Raw genomic sequence first — 21,431 nt, 5'->3', positions numbered from 1 at the left:
GTCTTTTTGGGAAGACCCGTTAAGAGACTGGTACAGTAATCAGTTCTACTGGAAATAAAAGCATGGATGAGCTTCTCTTGGTCATTTTGGGATACCAAACCCTTGATTCTGGCTATATTTTTAAGATGTTAGAAGGCTTTTTTTAGTGATTGCTTTGATATGGCTGGTGAACGGGAGATCTTGAGTCTATTAAAGCACCAAGATTTCGGACTTGGTCTTTGGTTTTTAGACAGGGTTCCTACGCAGTACGGAAAAAGTATGGAATTTGATTTTGGTCATTTCCAGGTCTGGATAAATATGGAAAAAAAGAAAAGAGAGTATAGAAAAATATTTGCGTTTCCAGATTATTGCCCCTATTCTGTTTTCTAAAATATAGAATTCAGAATTTGTAAAAATAAATTGCTCACACAAGCAGAGTGTTTTCCATGACGTTTGAATCGGGCAGCCAGCGCAGCCGAAAATGTTTACCACCGTGTGAGAGAGTGCGGGCCAGAGCGCGCTTGATGTCATCGAAAATGAGGCAAGAAATATGCTGTGCGACCCATCGCACACTCCTATGCGGTAATGCCTGTACATCACAGCCTGCAAAACAGCTCCACCCCAAGTGCCTTATAACTGCACCAAAAACTGACGTTAGCAACCAAATTAGTTTGAAAGAAAATTCAGCAGTATCTCTGAATTGCATATATACTCTACATAGCGTCTCAAATAACCAAATATCAAGCACAGATGCCGTGAAAAGAGACTTAAAAATATGGGGAATCAATAATGTGATATTATTTATTCAATAAGCTAAGGGAAAATGATACACGAGTATAGATAGGTAGCACCGGTTAGTCAACTTCCTCTCTGGGCAGAGATGATTGACAGTGGAACATCATCCAACTTCCTGCGTAGGAGTGTGGACTGAACGGCCACGATGGGTAAATGCAAGTTTTTCCGAGGACTGGCTTGACAATCCCGAATATAAACCCTGGTTGGCTGAGTCTGGTACCAAGAAGTCTGGAAATTTGAGTCTGGAAAAGTATGGTATTTTGGAAAATGTGTAGGAACCCTGTTTAGCGCTCGAGACTTGAGTTGTTCATTTATAACAGTTCTCTTTGTTGCCAAACGCAATAATCTCTGTTTTTTTCCTTAATTAATTGAAGAAAGTTTCGGCTCATCCATGTAACCAAAGACTATTAGAGTATTGGATTAGCAAGTAAGAAAATGAGGATTACTTGTAACTAACTGACATTATGAACTTTGTCCCTTTCTCTTCTCTGTAGGGTGCTTAAAGCCCAGTCAGACCACCGGTCTCGTCACGAAGGTAAGAATTGAGCTTTGTCGCGACCTTTGAGCAGCACTAATTTTTTGTTATATTGGGTGGGTTTTTATAGTGTTTTCATATCTAAATAATAAAGCGCTGAACATTCCTCAGTAGGGAAAATAAAAACGATGTGACGCAAAATCTAAAGCAAAGGAAAAGACAAACAAAAAGTAACAACGGGCAAATGTAGACATGACAGTTAAGGTAGAAACCAGAACCACAGTTTTATTTTTATTTCACACTGCCGCCACATTGGTATTGTGTTGACTCCAGTAACCCACTACTCTATGTGGCTGCTGGTGAGCTGGGCCCACTGCTGCTCCATGGTGAAGTCTAGCCTGGCTGACAGCGACCATCTCCACGACTGGCTGAAGAAACTCACTCTGCTGGTCCCGGAGGTGAGAGCTGCAGTACTCGCTTATCTGACGCTGGGGAGTTTAAAAAATTAGAAATTTGTCAGCTGATAGCTGTTGGAGTGTATTTCAAAAGCCTGACGTGTGAATTGTCTCTTTTCCGTCAGCCGGCGGTGAGACATGAGGCGTGTAACGGCCTCTACAAGCTCTCTCTGTCCGGCCTGGAGGGAGGGGAGTCTATCAACAGGTCCTTCCTGCTGCTTGCCGCTTCTACACTGCTCAAGTTCCTGCCTGACGCCCAGGCCATCAAACCACTGCGGGTGGGTAACACACACACACACACACACACACTGGCTGAGGCACAGGCCCTCAGACTACTATTGATGGGTCCCTCACACACTTACGATGTACTAGTGTTGCATGGTATACCGATATTAGAAAGGTACTGCAATACCCTGCTGTTAAAAACGGTGCTATATCCCATTTTAATAGTGTCAGTGCTTTAAGAATGACAGTGTTTTAATAAGAGCCGTATTTCCTATGGGTTGCGTCAATGCATGATAGCGGGGCAGTGTGTGTGTGCAGTGCTCTGCTTCCACTTCTTGCAGGCATAGTGGGTATGCCATGCCAACCGTTCCCCCCCCCATATGCACACTGCAGCTTTCATGGTGACAGAACAAGAGTCATGGCTGCAAGTGTTATTGCCGACCGTCCACAGCTTGTTGACAAAGCAGACGCAAAGAGTGAAATATGGCATTATATTGCTTACATAGCCAACAGTCAGGGCAAGCCCACGGACACAACAAAGCCCGTCTGTAAAACTGCTACTACATTCGGATGCTCCTGTTAGGAGTTGCCACAGCGAATTATCCGTTTCCATCTCTTCCTTTCCTCTGTATCTTCTTGTCACACCAGCTACCTGCATGTCCTCCCTCACCACACCCATAAACCTCCTCTTTAGCCTTCTTCTCTTCCTCTTGCCTGGTGTTACGGCCACGGGTGTGTCCGTATAGTTTTTTTGTTGCCTCCTGTATCACTCTGACTCTACATCCAGGTATCCGCCAGGTGCTCCTCATCACCTAATCAACCGGTCAACGAATCATCCAATTTTCATCAGCTGTGTAGTCTCCCATTTAAACCCCCACATATGTTCAGTTCACCGGCCAGCTAGTTTAGTTTGTGTGTTGTAGCTACTTTGTGTTTGTAATGTCTGGCCCGTTTTTGGTTTAGTTTGCATTTTGACTGTTTTGAGTTATGTTTAGTTGTTTAGCTCTTTTGGGCAAGGGGATCAAGGTAAGATGCCCATGGGCAAACACCCCATCATGTAGCTTACCTCTGTTAGACACACTAGGTTAGCAGCGGTTGCCACTTTTTGTCTTTAGGTTTGGTGCTTTTCAGCACTGTCAAGGGTGGGTTACTTTTGTTAGTAGTTGATTGTTTTGGCAACCGTTCGGTTCCCTTGTCCTGTCATTGTCAATAATTATATTTATTTTATTATATTTATACGTTTATGTCTCACTGTGTTGCACCCTCACCTCACTGTTACTCAGTACACTAATAGTTGCACCCTCTCCAGACCGAGGGTCGTAACACCTGGCCAGCGCCTCATTCAACATCCTTCTCTCAATATACCCAGCATCTCTCCTCCACACATGTCCAAACCATCTCAATCTTGCCTCTCTTGCTTTGTCTCCAAACTGTCCGACCTTAGCTGTCCCTCTAATGTACTCATTCCTAATTCTGTCTTTCTTCGTCACCCCAAACGAAAATCTTAGCATCTTCAACTCTGCCATCTCCAGCTTCTCCTTCTCCTTTTCACCAGTGCCACCATCTCCAAACCATACAACTTAGTTGGCCTCACTACTATCTTTTAAATCTTGCTGGTAGCCTTCTGTCGCAAATCACTCCTGACACTCTTCTCCACCCACTCCACCCTGCCTGCACTCTCTTCTTCACTTCTCTTCCGCACTCCCCATTACTTTGATCAGTTGACCCCAAGTATTTAAACTCATCCATCTTTGTCACCTCTACTCCTGGCATCCTCACCATTACGTTATCCTCTCTCTCATTCATGCACATGTATTCTGTCTTGCTCCTACTGGCTTTCGTACCTCTTCTCTCCAGTGCATACCTCCACCTCTCCAAGCTCCCCTCAACCTGCTCCCTACTCTCACTACAGATCACAATGTCCGTGAACATCATAGTCCACGGAGGCTCCTGCCTGATCTCGTCTGTCAACCTGTCCATCACCATTGCAAACAAGAAAGGGCTCAGAGCCGATCCTTGATGTAATTCCACCTTGAACCCATCTGTCTTTCCAACCACACACCTCACCACTGTCACATTTCCCTCATACATATCCTGCACCACTCCTACATACTTCTCTGCAACTCCCGACTTCCTCATACAATACCACACCTCCTCTCTCGACACCCTGTCATACGCGTTTTCTAAATCCACAAAGACACAATGTAGTAACTCCTTTTGGCCTTCTCTATACGTCTCCATCAACATTCTCAAAGCAAACATCACATCTGTAGTGCTCTTTCCTGGCATGAAACCATACTGCTGCTCGCTGATCATCACCTCTTCTCTTAACCTAGCTTCTATTACTCTTTGCCATATCTTCATGCTGTGGCTGATCAACTTTATAGCTCTGTAGTTGCTACAGTTCTGCACATCGCCCTTATTTTTGAAAATCGGTACCAGTATGCTTCTTTTCCACTCCTCAGGCATCCTTTCACTTTCCAAGATTGTGTTAAACAATCTAGTTAAACACTGCACTGCCATCTCTCCTAAACAACTCTATGCCTCCATAGGTATGTCATCTGGACCAACTGCCTTTCCATTCTTCATAGCTGCCCTCATTTCCTCCTTGCTAATCCACCGTACTTCCTGATTCACTATCCCCACATTATCCAACCTTCTTGCTCTCTCCTTTTCTTCATTCATCAGCCCCTCAAAGCATTCCTTCCAGCTTCTTAACACACTCTCCTCACTTGTCAGCACATTTCCATCGCTATTCTTAATTGCCCGTTACCTGCTGTACATCCTTCCCAGCTTGGTCCCTCTCTCTAGTCAATCGGTACAAGTCCTTTTCTCCTTCCTTAGTGTCCAACCTCCATACAACTTGCCATATGCCTTTTCCTTAGCCTTTGCCACCTCCTCTTCACTTTACACTGCATTTCCTTGTACTCCTGTCTACTTTCTTCGTCTCTCTGACTATCCCACTTCTTTGCCAACCTCTTCCTCTGTATACTTTGCTGTACTTCCTCATTCCACCACCAAGTCTCCTTGTCTTCCTTCCTCTGTCCAGATGACACACCGAGTACCTTCCTAGCTGTCTCCCTCACTATTTCTGCAGTGGTTGCCTAGCCATCCGGTAACTCTTCACTACCACCCAGTGCCTGTCTTAACTCCTCCCTGAACTCCACACAACAGTCTTCCTTCTTCAATTTCCACCATTTAATGCTTGGCTCTGCCTTCACTCTCTTCCTCTTCTTGATCTCAAAAATCATCCTACAGACCACCATCCTAGCTACGTTCTCCCCGGTCACTACCTTGCAGTCTCAAATCCCTTTCAGATTCTGCCCCTTGCATAGGATATAGTCCACCTGGGTGCAGTTACCTCCACTCTTATATATAAGTCACCCTGTGTTCCTCCCTTTTCTTGAAATATCGGGCGGCATGGTGGCCCAGTGGTTAATATTGTTGCTGCACAGCAAGAAGGTCCTGGGTTCGAACCCCAGGCCATACCAGGTACTTTCTGTGTGGAGTTTGCATGTTCTCCTCGTGTCTGCATTGGTTTCCTCCGGGCCCTCTGGTTTCTTCCCACCATCAAAAAGACATGTATTTTAGGGTTGATACTCCTGTCTGTGCCCCTGACCAAGGCAATAGAAAGAAATAACTGGAGCTGGTCCCCAGGTGCTGCATGGCGGCTGCCCACTACTCCTAGCTACGCAGCTAAAATGGTTGAAATGCAGAGTGAATTTCATTGTATGTTTGTACAAATGACAAAGTGTATTCTATTCTATTCTATTCTATATGTTTTCACCACAGCCATTTCCATCCTTTTCGCAAAATTCAACACTGTCTGTCCTTCCACATTTCTCTCCTGAACATCACACCTACCCGTCACCTCCTCATCACCTATGTTCCCTTCACCAACATGCCAATTGAAGTCTGCTCCAGTCACCGCTCTCTCCTCCTTGGGTACCCTCTCCACCACTTCATCCAACTCACTCCAGAATTCTTCTTTCTCTTCCATCTCACACCCAACTTGTGGGGCATATGCGCTGGCAACATTCATCATCACACCTTTGATTTCAAGCATCATACTCATCACTCTGTCCAACACTGTCTTCACCTCCAACACACTCTTGACATCCTCTTCCTTCAGAAATACCCCTACCCCATTTCTCCTCCTATCTGCACCATGGTAGTAGAGTTTGAACCCACCTCAGATGCTCCTGGCATCTGAATGTTTATCATAACCTAATGGGTAGTTCTATGTTCATGGTCAAAATGCATCTCCTATTGAGTTATTTTGTTAATTTTCTATGAGGTGTGAAGCCAGTGTGTTCCTGTTGTCGAATATGTTTGCATGATATTTAGATACACACCACCAATAAAATATAGATTATGAAAATGGATTAGGACATTTAAAGGATAGTTGGCTGGTAAATTAGATACCATTAACGCCAAGCATTCGACTGGCAATAATTACCATGCTTTAATTAAAAGAACAAAGTGCACTCTTGGTTTGTGCTTTTATTTGAGTTTGGGTGCATTTTTGTCTTTGATTTTTGTTTTCATTCATGTTTGTTTGTTTGTGTGTGTACTACTGCACAGGTGGAGGACTACGAAGAGGAGCCCATGCTCAGGACAGGCTGTAAGGAGTACTTCTGGCTCCTCTGCAAACTCATTGACAACATCCATGTTAAAGATGCCAGCCAGGTAGGACCCTCAGAAGTCAGTGTATACATACAATTTATCATCAGACTTGAGTTATTTTTACCCAGACCCAAGGATCTGGACAACGGAGATGTAGATTGATAAGTGCTTAAGATAGATTAATATTCAGGATAATTTAGCTGCAATAAGTGCCTTATTCATATGTTATTAATGTGTTATTATCGATGACCCTGTCCGCCTATGTTTGCCTGTACTTAAATTTGTGTATTGAGATGTGTGGGTATGTATATCACTTTATTTGTGTGTAAGTATGTCCATATACTGTATATATCTGTGTGTGTGTGTGTGTGTGCATGTTTGTGTGCATATATGTACTTGACACTAGGCATCTGACTATTGAGTGCTTCCAACTGAGACAAACAAAGCCTCTTTGTTTTCGTACATGTTTAATTGATGATTTTGTCTTGTTTTCTTTTTTTCCTTCTCTGATTTGCTTGTTTTTTTTGGGGGTGTGGAGGGGGGGTTGTGTGTTTTAATTTTTGGGTATATTTTTAAGGAAAAAAACTTATAGAGTTAAAAAGGATAGATAGGGGTGCCTGGGTAGTGTAGCAGTCTATTCTGTCGCCTACCAACACGGGATCGCCAGATCGAATCCCCGTGTTGCCTCCGGTGTGGGTGGGAAGTCAGATGTGGGTATGTGTCCTGGATGCTGCACTCGCGCCTCCTCTAGTCAGTTGGGGTGCCCCCACCGGATCGGCAGAGGGGTGGAGCAGTGACAGGGACGGCTCAAAAAGAGCGGGGTAATTGGCCAGATACAATTGGGAGAAAAAGGGGGAAAATTGGGGGGGTAGATAGGTACATTGATAAGTGAATAAAATGAGCTATCTTGGCTATCTTATCTATCTACCTGCCTAAAAGACATTATTTTGCACAACCAGGTGTGCGTTGTGGAGCACATAGAACTTAAGAACACTGCACATGTAAACACCACACAGCACTTGAACAGAGAAATGAAACACAGATGCAGATAAATACATCCAGCGGACAACATTTATATATGTAACGAGCTATAACATAGGCCGTATAACATGGCCTATGTTATTGGTTTATAACCCCCTTGAAAGATGGCTATGATTGGTTGAGTGTGAATATGGTCATCACACAGAAGAGACCCTCCATCTCTTGTGTGTGTGTGTGAGGGAGAGAGAGAGAGAGACCCTAACCCTAACCGATGCTGCCTTCCCTTCTGACGCCGACGGCTAACGTTAGCTATCTAATGTTATAGACGTCAGCTAAAGTTAGCTATCTCCTCCGCCGCTTCTGTATGACGACAGTATTCGTACTCAACCAATCATAGCACACACAGACGAATATTAATTAGATCTTTCAAGGGAGTTATAAACCTATAACACGGCCTATTTTATACCTGTATGTAACAGCACAGAGTCACAGGAGTTTAAGTCTGGGTCTAGAAGAGGACATGTACGTGGATCACTTTCTGATAAAATATCAAATCCCCCGAAGCAGAATCCAATCAGTTGTGTGTTGACTGGAAGGCTCAGCGTTTTCGGTTTTTACCGATTTTCACTGAAAAATACCCAGATTTTTTAAAAGGAGCCAATTAAACTGATTTTCACCCGGATTTTATGTTTCCACGGATCCAAAAGTTGTTCCTGTCCGTGTTAGGTTATGTAACGGTATCCTCTTGTGGCCAAATTCGGTGTGCTGGATGGCTTTGAAAAATAAAAACCAAAAACGTTGAGCCCTGTTCATCTGCCAGTACAGAACACGTACACACAGTTCAGTTAGATTCATGATTGGTAACAGTCAGCCATTGAGTTTTAGGAGTCAGGGCTTTATGTGAGATTAGGAGGACTAATTCTGAGTATGTTTTGCGATCTTTCTCCCTACATCTGCGCCGACTGTCCCTCTGCAGACCACCCTGCTGGACCTGGATGCTTTGGCCAGACACCTTGCAGACTGCATCAGGAGGTGTGTACACTTGACTTTTTCAGACACAAGTTATTCATGTTGTGTTGTCAGGTTATGTCGTCTCATAACAAGGCAGTCTGAGGTGGCCATAGCCAATTCAGTGTGAGTTTTATTTTTATAAATATGTTGTGTATACTGCTGTAAAGCTTTTTGTAACACTGGTTTGAAAAGTTGTACACTAATACCGATTTGTATTGCTATTATTCAGTAAAGTGACATTAAAGCCAATTTATACAATACTATCAAATCTATAACTAAATCTGCAGTTTCATTATGTTGCTTGACTTGGCTATTTATAGAAAGACTAATTTAGAGGTAAATTTTCTTTCTTTTTTTTATTGTGGGAATGGTTAAAGCAAGTTTTACTGATAAGTTCATACACACAACAATGTGTGGGATGCTCTCATAGAAAACACTAAGGACATAATGCATCAATGTGTGTCTAAAGGCAGAGTTTCAAATAATACCTCAAAAAAGTATCTCAGAATCTAGGAATCTACAAGAAGATCATGTTGGCCAGGAAGAAGATCGATTTAGACAATAGAGTACTTCTATGCAGTATGAAGGAAAATTACCAATAGCATTTGTACGGCAATATACATGTGTGCTGTACTGCACGGTAGTTGACTTTTTTTTACTGTCAGCTTGCTATGAGCGAAACGGCGGGATAAATATAATCTGCTGGATTGCCAAAATTTCAGTAAAGTTAGCCAGTTGTAACCCTCAGCATCTGTTTTCCCCATCCCCACACCCCAGCCGCGAAATCCTGGACCAGCAAGACGGCACCATTGAGGATGACGGTCTGACAGGCCTCCTGCGCCTCGCAACCAGCGTCCTCAAACACAAGCCCCCCTTCAAGTTCTCCCGTGAGGGGCAGGAGTTCCTGCGAGATGTCCACAACCTGCTCTTCTTGCTGCCCAGCCTGGCCGACCGCGCCCAGCCAAAGTGCAAGTCCCACGCGGCTCGGGCGGCGGCCTACGACCTGCTAGTGGAGACGGTGAAGGGCTCGGTGGAGAACTACCGGCTGCTCCACAACTGGGTCATGTCCCAGCATATGCAATGTGAGGCCTGGGGGGGCCGTCGGTGTATGTGTGTGTGTGTGTGGGGGGGGGGGGTTGAGGGTGTTGTTACATATTTCTCTTTTAAAGAGTCTGATCCAGTACAACACTAGTTAGAGGAAAGTTAGTGGCTAGTAGTTTTGAGCAATTCGTGTTTTTTTTTTTTTGGTTCTGTTTGTTTGATTTTGGAAATGTCAATTTACATTGTTGAAGTGTCAAAAATGTCGGGGGGTGGGGGATCTACTGTTCACCTTAAAATTGCACTTAATATTCCAAATACCATCAAAATGTCATCACTTTTAACCAATATTGGTAACCACTATGAATGTAAACCAGACTTCCTCTCATTCAGTCATTACACGTGTCCACCTCCTGCTGGTGTGTAATGTTTTGTAAGCGTTGGAAAATGTCTATATGCAAGGGGTTATGATCGTTGTCGTTATTGCAACACTAAACTGTGTTTAATATCTCACTTCTGAAACTATAATTACCAACAAGCTATATACACTGCAAGGTGTACTACTGCACCCAACAGATATGAATAGTACATACACAGTTATTTTCTTCCTTCTCAAACCGAAAAGGAAAACGACCATTAACCGAGTTTCAACGTCCCTAATAACCGAACCCATCTCGAGCAATTGCTCTTTTAAACATCAAAAATTAGCCGAAATCTTAGTTAACTGCTCAGCACTAGTTTAGGGGTTCTGCACAGTCCTGCTTAGATTAACTTGGACTTATATGGTGCTTCAGTAATCTGGAGGGGAAAAGAAGAAAGAGAAACATCTTGAATATTTAATGCATGCTATCCCAGCCAAACCTCTGACCCTGAATAAGTTGGAAAACTAAAAGAGCATACTTGTATTCTCCACCCTCTCTCCCTCATGTCAGCCTCCCATGCACCGTACAAATGGGACTACTGGCCGCATGATGACGTGCGGGCCGAGTGTCGCTTTGTTGGCCTGACAAACCTGGGAGCCACCTGCTACCTGGCATCCACCATCCAACAGCTCTACATGATCCCTGAGGCACGGCAGGCAGTCTTCACCGCCAAGGTCAGTACCTGCTGGCTGCACGGGAAGCTAACTTCACTGTTAAATAGTAGGGCTGCAACGATACCGATACTGGTATCGTTGCAGCATCGGTGTCAGAGATTTTACCAGAGACTAGCATCCAGTACTAAAAGCCACGAGTAATATGTAAAAAAGGATCTACTGCATTTTTGACACTTGGAAGCCTACTACTACTACTTTTGGCCGTTCCTGTTAGGGGTTGTCACAGCAGATCATCCGTTGCCATCTATTCCTGTGCTTTGCATCTTCCTCTGTCACGCCAGCCACCTGCATGTCCTCCCTCACCATATCCATAAACCTCCTCTTTGGCCTTCCTCTTTTCCTCTCCCCTGGCAGCTCCATATTCAGCATCCTTCTCCCAATATACCCAGCATCTCTCCTCCACACATCCAAACCATCTCAATCTTGCCTCTCTTGCTTTGTCTCCAAACCATCCAACCTGAGCTGTCCCTCTAATATACTCATTCCTAATCCTGTCCTTCTTTGTCACTCCCAGTGAAAATCTTAGCATCTTCAACTCTGCCACCTCCAGCTCTGCCTCCTGTCTTTTCGTCAGTGCCATTGTCTTCAAACCATACAACATAGTGGGTCTCATTACCATCCTGTAAACCTTCCCTTTAAATCTTGCTGGTACCTTTCTGTTACGAATCCCTCCTGACACTTCTCCACTCACTCCACCCTGCCTGCACTCTCTTCTTCACCTCTCTTCTGCACTCTCCGTTACTTTGAACAGTTGATCCCAAACTTATCCACTTTCGTCACCTCTACTTCTTGCATATTCACCATTCTACTGTCCTCCCTCGTATTCCGGCATATGTATTCCGTCTTGCTCCTACTGACTTTCATTCCCCTTCTCTCCAGTGCATACCTCCACCTCTTCAGGCTCTCCTCAACCTGCTCCCTACTCTCGCACAATGTCATCCGCGAACATCATAGTCCACGGAGACTCCTGCATGATCTCGTCCGTCGAACCTCTCCATCACCATTGCAAACAAGGGCTCAGAGCCGATCCTTGATGTAATCCCACCTCCACCTTGAACCCATCTGTCATTCCAACCACACACCTCACCACTGTCACACTTCCCTCATACGTATCCTGCACCACTCTTACATACTTCTCTGCAACTCCCGACTTCCTCATACAATACCACACCTCCTCTCTCGGCACCCTGTCGTATGCTTTCTCTAAATCCACAAAGACACAGTGTAACTCCTTCTGGCCTTCTCTATACTTCTCGATCAACATTCTCAAAGCAAACATCACATCTGTGGTGCTCTTTCGTGGCATGAAACCATACTGCTGCTCGCTGATTGTTAGCTCTCCTCTTAACCTAGCTTCTATTACTCTGTCTTGCTGTGGCTGATCAACTTTATACCTATGTAGTTGCTACAGTTCTGCACCTCATCCTTATTCTTGAAAATCGGTATGCTTCTTCTCCTCTCCTCAGGCATCCTCTCACTTTCCAAGATTTTGTTAAACAATCTAGTTAAAAAATCCACTGCCATCTCTCCTAAACATCTCCATGCCTCCACAGGTATGTCATCTGGACCAACTGCCTTTCCACTCTTCATCCCGTTCATAGCTGCCCTCACTACCTCCTTGCTAGTCCACCGCACTTCCTGAATCACAATCCCCACATTATCCAACCTTCTCTCTCTCATTTTGTTCATTCATCAGCTCTTCAAAGTACTCCTTCCACCTTCTCAGCACACTCTCCTCGCTTGTCAGCACATTTCCATCTCTGTCCTTCATTGCCGTAACCTGCTGCACATCCTTTCCAGCTCGGTCCCTCTATCGAGCCAATCGGTACAAGTCCTTTTCTCTCTCCTTAGTGTTTAACCTCTCAGACGACTAATATATGCCTTTTCCTTTGCCTTTACCACCTCTCTCTTCATTTTATGCCCCATCTGCTTGTACTCTTTTCCACTTTCTTCATCTCTCTGACTATCCCACTTCTTCTATTGCAACTACTTCCTCTGTTTATTTTCCTGTACGTCTTCATTTCACTACTAAGTCCCCTTTTCTTCCTTCCTCTGTCCAGATGACACACCAAGTATCTTTCTAGCTCTCTCTGTCACTATTTCTGTAGTGGTTGTCCAGCCATCCGGCAACTCATGACTTCCACCCAGTGCCTATCTTCACTCCTTCCTGAACTCCACACAACAGTCTTCCTTCTTCAACTTCCACCATTTGATCCTTGGCCCTGCCTTCACTCTCTTTCTCTTCTTGGTTTCCAAAGTCATCCTACAGACCACCCTCCAGTGCTGCCTAGCTACGTCCTCCCCTGTAACCACCTTGGAGTCTCCAAACCCTTTCAGATCGCACCTCCTGCATGAGATATAGTCCACGTCTGTGCACCTTTTTCCACTCTTAGACGTCACCCTATGTTCCCCCTTCTTCTTGAAATATGTATTCATCACAGCCATTTCCATCCTTTTTGCAAAATCCACCACCATCTGTCCTTACACATTTCTCTGCTTGACACCATACCTACCCATCACCTCTGTTCCCTTCACCAACATGCCCACTGAAGTCTGCTCCAATCCCCCCTCTCCTCCTTGGGTATGCTGTCCACCACTTCATCCAACTCACTCCAGAATTCGTCTTTCTCTTCTACACAGGAAGCCTGTATTTATTTAATAATAATAATGGTGAAAAAAAATAAAACAATTCGAAAGCCACTGTATTTTGACATTGTATTCTTACAACAAATTGTATTCTTATGAGTTTTTCGCTGCATTTAACCCATCCTATTGTATAGGAGCAGTGGGCAGCTACAGCGCCCAGGGACCAACTCCAGTTCTTCTTTTCATTACCTTGGTCAGGGGCACAGACAGGAGTATTAACCCTAACATGCATGCCTTTTTGATGGCGGGAGGAAACCCACGCAGACACGGGGAGAACATGTAAACTCTACACAGAAAGGACCTAGGGTTCGAACCCAGGACCTTGTTGCTTTGCAGCAACAGTGTCAACTACTGGGCCGCCATTCTGTCAATCATTATGCCTATTGACCCCAAACTAATTATCTGAGTCTGTGCTGTTCAGCAAAACAATGGAACGGATTTGTACTTGGTATTGAACTATATATCGAACTATATATGCGATATTCGTGGGTAGTTTAAGGGAAAAGTTCATCAACAAGGGCAACAATTTGCTGGTATTTGGTTGGCAGCTGGTTATTGTCCTGCTTGGCAGCGTGAATCTACTGGGTTGAATGGTTGGCAGAAAAGTAAGATATTGTTGAGGTTTGAGATTGTGGAATAAACACATCTGATTAAGACCTGCTCTCAAGATGTCATGGAAAATAAGATTAGTTTTTTGACTTTATACACATCACCTCCTGTGCATCTCTAAGGGGATCTCTTGAATTTCTGCTCTATTTTTTCTGTGATAGCCCCTTGCTTTCCAGCTCTTTCTTCCTCATCCACTTCCTTTGTGCTACATATTCGTCTGTCCTGAACATCCACAGTAGCAGGCAGCACTGAGAAGATCCTGTCCCCCAATAAGTTTACCTCCAGAACAAATCATCAGTTTACTTTCCATTCCCATCCAGCCAGGAGAAAGATGTTGATGCCTGGTTTTGGGAAAATTTAATCATGGTTTGCGAGGCGGACCGGTTTACTCAGTAGAGATCTAATTCGGTGCCCTTTGCATTTGCAGTATGCTGAGGAGATCAAACACAAAACCACCCTGCTGGAGCTGCAGAAGATGTTCACGTATCTGATGGTGAGCTCAACCGTTTTCTCATATTCGTATATTATTTCTATTCTGCTGGTCAATATGACAAGTGAGCAATTCAAAGCCTTCAAAGTTGGGGCGTCCGGGTGGCGTGGCGGTCTATTCCGTTTCCTACCAACACGGGGATCGCCGGTTCGAATCCCCGTGTTACCTCCGGCGTGGTCGGGCGTCCCTACAGACACAATTGGCCGTGTCTGCGGGTGGGAAGCCGGATGTGGGTATGTGTCCTGGTCGCTGCACTAGCGCCTCCTCTGGTCAGTCGGGGCGCCTGTTCGGGGGAAGGGGGAACTGGGGGGAATAGTATGATCCTCCCACGTGCTACATCCCCCTGGTGAAACTTCTCGCTGTCAGGTGAAAAGAAGTGACTCCACATGTATCGGAGGAAGCATGTGGTAGTCTGCAGCCCTCCCCGGATCGGCAGAGGGGGTGGAGCAGCGTCCGGCACGGCTCAGAAGAGTGGGGTAATTGGCCAAGTACAATTGGGGAGAAAAAGGGGGGAAATAGGAAAAAAAAAATTCAGAGTTTACACTGTAGTACGCTGTTATTTTTTTCCCATCAGGTTAATTCATTAACACCAGAACGACCAAGATGGTCATTATGACCGTTTTGGATTTTCAAAGTTTAATAACTTTGTGGGGGGAAAAAAAGATACAGACCTGCCGCTTCCCGATTGCTCCTAAAATTGCATATATTTGCATTAAAATTAGTTTTAGATCAGGTGCACAAAAAAAAGGTATGGTAAGATCTACCTGAAAAGACCATGAGTGGTCAAAATGGCCACACGAAATTTGCGCGTGATCGTGCGCGTCATGTCAGTATGTATGACGTGTGTTGGTCGCATCCTTTGTGAAGTTCATTGCCATGTCCTAGAAACACAGTAGTGTTCTCCTGTACAGAGTAATAGTCTCTACACGTGATTTTTGATTATTTCCAACATGTTTGGTTACAGACGCCATTTCAGACACACCATGACTACCACCGAGGTAGTCATGGCTGCTGTCCAACGGCCATTTTAAATTGTTTAAAAATAGTGTTAAAGTTGGCCTCCGCGGTGGTGCAGCAGTCTAAGCATTGCCTTTTTGTCGATGTAGTTGCCCACCGGGGACCGGGGTTTGCGCCTTGGTCTCGCCAGGTCTGACTATGGCCGGAGTGAATGAAGCAGCAACATTGGCAAATGCTGCTTCGGGAGGGGGGGGGTCGGCTTGTGTTCGTCACATGATATACATCTCTGTGTGTGCTGGGAAAACAGGCGTTGGGTTGGTTCGCCTTGTCACAGAGTTGGCGAGGCAGCTCCTTCGACACTGTCGGTCGGAGAGATGCAGTATGAGGGTGGGTGTTTGGTCTAGAATAGGGATCAATTGGCCACTAAATTGGGGGAAGGAAGGGAAAAAAATCAGAAATAAATTTATAAAAAATAGTATTAAAGTTGTCAAAATGTTGATTTTGGTGTCAGTCGTTTCGTAACAGACATACTGACATATGTAATGCATTAATATCTCAACTGGGTATTTATCTTGACAGAATATAGAGTTTAAAACCGTGGGCGGTCATTTTGACAGCTCATGGTTGTTTTAGGGAGGAGTGAAATCCCAGTCGTTCTCGTGTTAATAATCATTGATTTAGAGATCAGAACTGGAAAAAAAAAGCACTTTGAGAGCTTTTTATCACAACTCTGGTCCAATATTATCATCTACACCCAAATACTTACCCATCATTTATCCATTTACACTTTGTCATTCAACCTCCATCCGTCAATTTCCCTTACATCTAATCAACAACCTACCCATGTATCCATGCATGCATCCATCCATCTACCCACCATCTCTCATTCCTCTCTCCCTCCGATTGTTAATCCCTCCATCTGCATGTCTTCAGGAGAGTGAGAGGAAGGCGTATAACCCACGTCCCTTCTGTAAGACATACACCATGGACAAGCAGCCGCTCAACACAGGGGAGCAGAAGGACATGACAGAGTTCTTCACTGACCTCATCACCAAGATAGAGGAGATGTCCCAGGACCTGGTAAACGCACAGCAATACACCTAAACTTAAATGTGTCCCTCAAAATAAGCCAATACCAATGTGTAGGACGGGCTAGCTCAAACCCTAGTCCAGGGGTCGGCAACCTTTTGGATGTCCCGTGCCACTGTTGATGATCGTGTCTTTGGTAACCCATCAAATATGACCTGCGAACTGCTGAGGAAAGCCTCCTTTGTGTACTCCCATTGGAGAATGGCTTCCCGTGTTAATATAGCTGCCCTCTGTAGCTTGGTTTTGGGCAGCAAGTCGGGTTGTAAACACACTGCTTTGCTTCCTGTACTAGGCCGCTGCCCTCTTGACTGATTCAGCTTCATCACCCTTATCTATGAAGTTTTTCTCGTGCCTTGTTTCAAAATGATGTTTTACACTTGCAGTTCAACACACAACATTCTCAAATTTTTCACAAAAGCAAGTTTCCCCAAAATTTTCTCAATAATTTGACAAAAGCAATTATAAATCCAAATTCCTTCAGCCAAGACCGCTTAAAGAGGCAAATATTAGACAACCTACTTTTTTTGCTTCTGCCATCATCAGTTGTTCTTGACAGAAAGAAAAAAGAAAAGAAAGCTAGCTAACCAGCCTACGTTTTCATTAGCGCCGATAATGCTGCGCTTGTGGGGAGACCAGAGGGAGGAAGGGCATGATAGACCACGTCACTTGTGTGTGCTCTGTTGCTGTCAGAAACAATGGTGTATTTTGACACTAATTAATTATTTCAGCAATATTCTTAAATAGAATTGTTTGTTTAGTTCACCATTAGGCTATATTATATGTTAAAATATTTCATAAGAAATATTGAATTTTTTTTTATTGAATTGCTCCAAGTGCCCATGTTAATGGCCTCGCATGCCACTGTGGGCATGGGTGCTATAGATTGCCAACCCCTGCCCTTGTCAAATAAACTCCATATAAATGATTCTCTGGGATTGGGTACACGTGTCAGTCGGATGAATTACTTTCAAAATGACTTCGGGTAGAACTTGGTAACTAACATCTCAGTGGAAAGAATCCTTTCATTGAAATGAGAATTATAATACAATATAATTTTATCAATCGTTAAAGCAATTCCTTATAAAATGACTGTATGACTTGGGAATACGACTCTTATAAAACCCTTAAAAAATGCTCCTTCCTTGTTAAAATCTGTCTAACTTCGACCTGTCTTCTTTTTTTTTCTTTCCTCAGAAAAATACAGTCAAGACTCTCTTTGGTGGGGTCATCACCAACAATGTGGTCTCTTTGGTAAGAACTTTCTGGAACAGCAACACTGGCCTGTCAGGACAATTCACCAGTTATCAATTTCAGGAAGTGGATTAATTTTGAAAATTCAAAAACTTGAAATCTATTGCATTGATTTTTTTTTTATACAGCTGATCTTTAGAAAGATAGTTAAGAAAGATGGCTTTCATTACAGTTTAAACTATAGTTGTAAACATATTGCTTCTGAAAGTAATTTAGATACAGAACAATCACTAACACACGGTTACAGGGCTAATGTTTGTTTCTACTATTTTTCATAGATGGGAAAATTTGGACTCAGTTTGGTAACACTGCAATTGAGCTTTCAGCTAATTTCTTAATGGCAACCCTGGATTGAACCATCGCTGTTTCTTTAAGACAGGAGTAACTTTTGTTTTCCTTTTGTTTTGTGTAATCAGCAAATCGACAACAAGAGACTAGTCTTGTCTGTTGTCCACTTGTCTTCCCACTGATTTGGATTTAGTCACAAATTCAAAACCATGACATGAATAGAACAGCTTTTCTCCTGCATGGCTTTTTATTTGTTTGTTAGTTTGATTTTTCCTATTGGTTCTGCTGGCTTGTTCTGCTCTTGACCACTCTACTTACTATGATATACAGTGGTCAACATTGCAGCCTACTTATTTTTTGTTTTATAATATTTAATGAGTAGGAATTTTAAAATATTGATAAGCAAGTATTTCAAATGCATATCCTCAGGAATAAGTGCAGTGTTTACACATCTATGTATACGCCAGGGGGCGTATCCCATAGAGACAGCTCACTCATGCTACTCAGAGAACCGGGGTTACGGAAGTAACCCAAAGCTTTAAAAAAAAAACTGACTGACATTCTTTTTGTGGACAGCAGCATTGATATGAATTATAATATCTCTGTTGTGAGAGATTGATGGTTTACCAAAACGTTCCTGGTGTAGAAAAGGGGGTCAGGAGACTCTGATGGGCTTGCTGTCCGTCTCTTTTCCAGGACTGCGACCACGTCAGCCAGACAGCCGAGGAGTTTTACACCGTCAGATGCCAAGTGGCCGACATGAAGAACATCTATGTGAGTGAGGATATTGGGCTGTCCTAGCATACACGTGCACCCCAGCATGCACACACGCACGCACACACAGGATACAAGCAGGAGTCAGAAACTGAATAATCCAGGGTAACAGGATTATTGTCAGTCCATATTGTCAGATTACCGTCAGTCCATTTAATCAACATAATGTTGACTAAATGAGAAAACACTTAAGCTCGTTTGAGCACATGTCCCAATCCACGCACATTCCAGCTAGTGAAAGTAATGCCACCACCTCCAGGAACCATATCGAGTTTGAATATTAGCAATGTACACACATAATGCCCTTGTAAAACATTGATAAGAATAAAAGAATAGGAACATTACCCCCCCCCCCCCATCCCACTTTCCCAAACAAAGTGGGAGTGAAAGCCCCACATAACACTTAGGGGTTCCCAGACCATATTTCACCTCACCTCACCTATCCCGTAACCTCTCGAGAGGTCGTTGGGGCACTGCTGTTGATTCCACAACCAGTCCTTGTATCCCTGTCTGTCCTCAACTGCCCTCTGTAAGCTGGCAAAGTCACTCTCTGATGTTACATAGCCATCGCTTCCTCTGTCTTCCTCGTCTTCGCCTGCCCCTCACTGTGCCTTGCAGGATTGTCTTGGCAAGGCCGGAACGTCTCGAGATGTGACCATACCATTTCAGTTTTCTCTTCTTGACAATTGTCAACAAGTCTTCATGTGTTCCAATGGCTTGTGTAATCCTTCTTCTCATGTCTTCATTTGTAATATGGTCTCTGTATGAGATGCCTAGAATCTTTCTGTAGCACCTCATCTCCATTGCGCTTATTCTTCTTTGGAGCTCTGCTGTGAGTGTCCAAGTTTCACATGCGTATAAAAAGATGGACATGACTAGTGAGCTTATCAATCTGACTTTAGACCGGGTACTAAGGTTTTTGTCTTTCCAGATTGGTTTTAATCTTGTGAGTGCCGCGGTCGCTTGTGCAATGTGGGAAAGGACTTGCGGTTTGGACCCTTCGTCTGTGATGATGGTCACAAGATGTTTAGATTTGTTCGACTGTTGTGAGTTTCTGTGAGTGTCGAGAGTGTTCTCCCCCCAATGCTGACCGTTCCTTCATGGTTTTCCAGCACATCAGTCATTATCCTCTCCAGGAAAACGTTGAAGAGAGTTGGCGAGAGCAAGTAACCTTGACGGACGCCTACTGTCGTGCGGAACCAGTCTCCAATCGCCCCATTGTAGTACACTGCTGTAGTTGCTTTGTCATATAGTCGCTCAACGACTCATACAAGGTTTGGGCTGATGTTGTATTTCTTCATGGTGGCCCATAATGCCCCATGCCAGACCCTGTCGAACGCCTTTTTGAAATCAATGAAAACCATATATGAACAACTAAACGGCAGCTAAGTTGACACAAGGGCCCCTCTTCTCCCTTTCCAATAATGTGGACGAATGATTGTGAACAAAAAAAAAGAAAAATAATAATGAAAATGTCCCAGTTTGGGTGATTACAAAATGAAAATCACATATCAAAATGCACCATGTTGATGAATGGGTGATAAATGTTCAAACCAAAGTCTCTGCAAAAGTCTCAGCATCCCGCGGGGAAGAAAACACTTTGTCAGAGGTGCCATGGGCTTCAGGCGTGCTGGGTAGATTAAACCTCATGCCAGGCTCCCAGAGTTGCTTTCAGACATCATCAAAAGCCTGGCGCTGCTTAATCACCTCTGCCAGGTAGTCGGGAAAGAAGTGAATCGCTTTGCCTTTGTAGTGCAGAGGAAACTGCTGGCGGGCCAGTTATATTATTTTCTATTTTGTTTGGAAATGATGAATCCATGCCATCATTACGTACGGCCTCTTGAGGGATCTTCCTTCCCAAATGATGTACTCAATCCACTTCCAGCAGCTTGGAAAAATTGCCAGCACCCAGCAGCTCAGGGATAAACTTCTTCAAGAAGTCTGTTAGGCGTCCTTTCTCAGTCTTCTCAGGCCAACAGCGAGAGGCAGCAGTCATAGTCAGACCTAGCATTTTCCACCTCCTTTATTCAGCTACTGAGACTCAACAAAGATAGTAGATGCCAGAGATGCCTCTAAATGGCTGGGTCATCATCTTGATCATGCACTGTATTGCAGAGAGAATGTTTGTGGACTCTGGATCAGGCTCGTTACCTGACTCCAAGGCTGCCGCTGCCTGTTCAGTTAGCTCCAAAGTGGTTGACCATCAGTCTCAGTTGGGGTTTTTTCCTGCTTCTTCCCCCTTTCGTTTTTCGGTTTTGTCATCCTGTGGCTTTTAGGCATGGTTCATAGGAAATTATGAAGAAAAACCAGCAAGTTGAATTGAATATTAAGTGAGTGACCGAATTATTTCGAGTATGGGGAGGTGGCTTGGAAAAACACATCTATTCCATGCGGCGCTCACTAACGCCCATGAGGGCAAACATGGTTATGATGTCTTTTGTGTTGGTGTGTGCCATTCACACACATTTTCAACCTGTCTCTATCCTTATGCACAGTCTCTGTGTGCTTCAAATCCAGCACAATCGTGCCTGTTTCCAAAAAAACTGTGGTAACCTGTCCCAATGGTCGGCCAGTCGCTGTCACACCTGTCATTTCAAAATGCTTTGAACGACTGGTACTCGCCCACATCAAGCACACTGTCCCCAG

The 21,431-nt window shown here is 44.1% G+C and overlaps 1 protein-coding gene across 1 annotated transcript in view; it reads left to right on the top strand.

Moving 5' to 3' along the window:
• usp34 (ubiquitin specific peptidase 34) overlaps positions 1–21,431 on the top strand; it is a 163,447-nt gene that overhangs the window by 76,784 nt on the left and 65,232 nt on the right. The window contains exons 35-45 of the mRNA XM_056279821.1: positions 1,269–1,309; positions 1,583–1,707; positions 1,830–1,982; positions 6,514–6,618; positions 8,513–8,568; positions 9,325–9,629; positions 10,518–10,681; positions 14,364–14,429; positions 16,317–16,463; positions 17,667–17,723; positions 18,708–18,785. Coding sequence (XP_056135796.1) covers positions 1,269–1,309; positions 1,583–1,707; positions 1,830–1,982; positions 6,514–6,618; positions 8,513–8,568; positions 9,325–9,629; positions 10,518–10,681; positions 14,364–14,429; positions 16,317–16,463; positions 17,667–17,723; positions 18,708–18,785 — 1,297 coding nt within the window. The remainder of the gene's footprint in view (positions 1–1,268; positions 1,310–1,582; positions 1,708–1,829; positions 1,983–6,513; positions 6,619–8,512; positions 8,569–9,324; positions 9,630–10,517; positions 10,682–14,363; positions 14,430–16,316; positions 16,464–17,666; positions 17,724–18,707; positions 18,786–21,431) is intronic.

This window comes from Lampris incognitus, chromosome 5 (genome assembly GCF_029633865.1).
Source record: "Lampris incognitus isolate fLamInc1 chromosome 5, fLamInc1.hap2, whole genome shotgun sequence".
NCBI lineage: Eukaryota > Metazoa > Chordata > Actinopteri > Lampriformes > Lampridae > Lampris > Lampris incognitus.
Note: the sequence above shows the minus strand (reverse complement) of the source record. Positions and strands in the feature narration are given on the sequence as shown.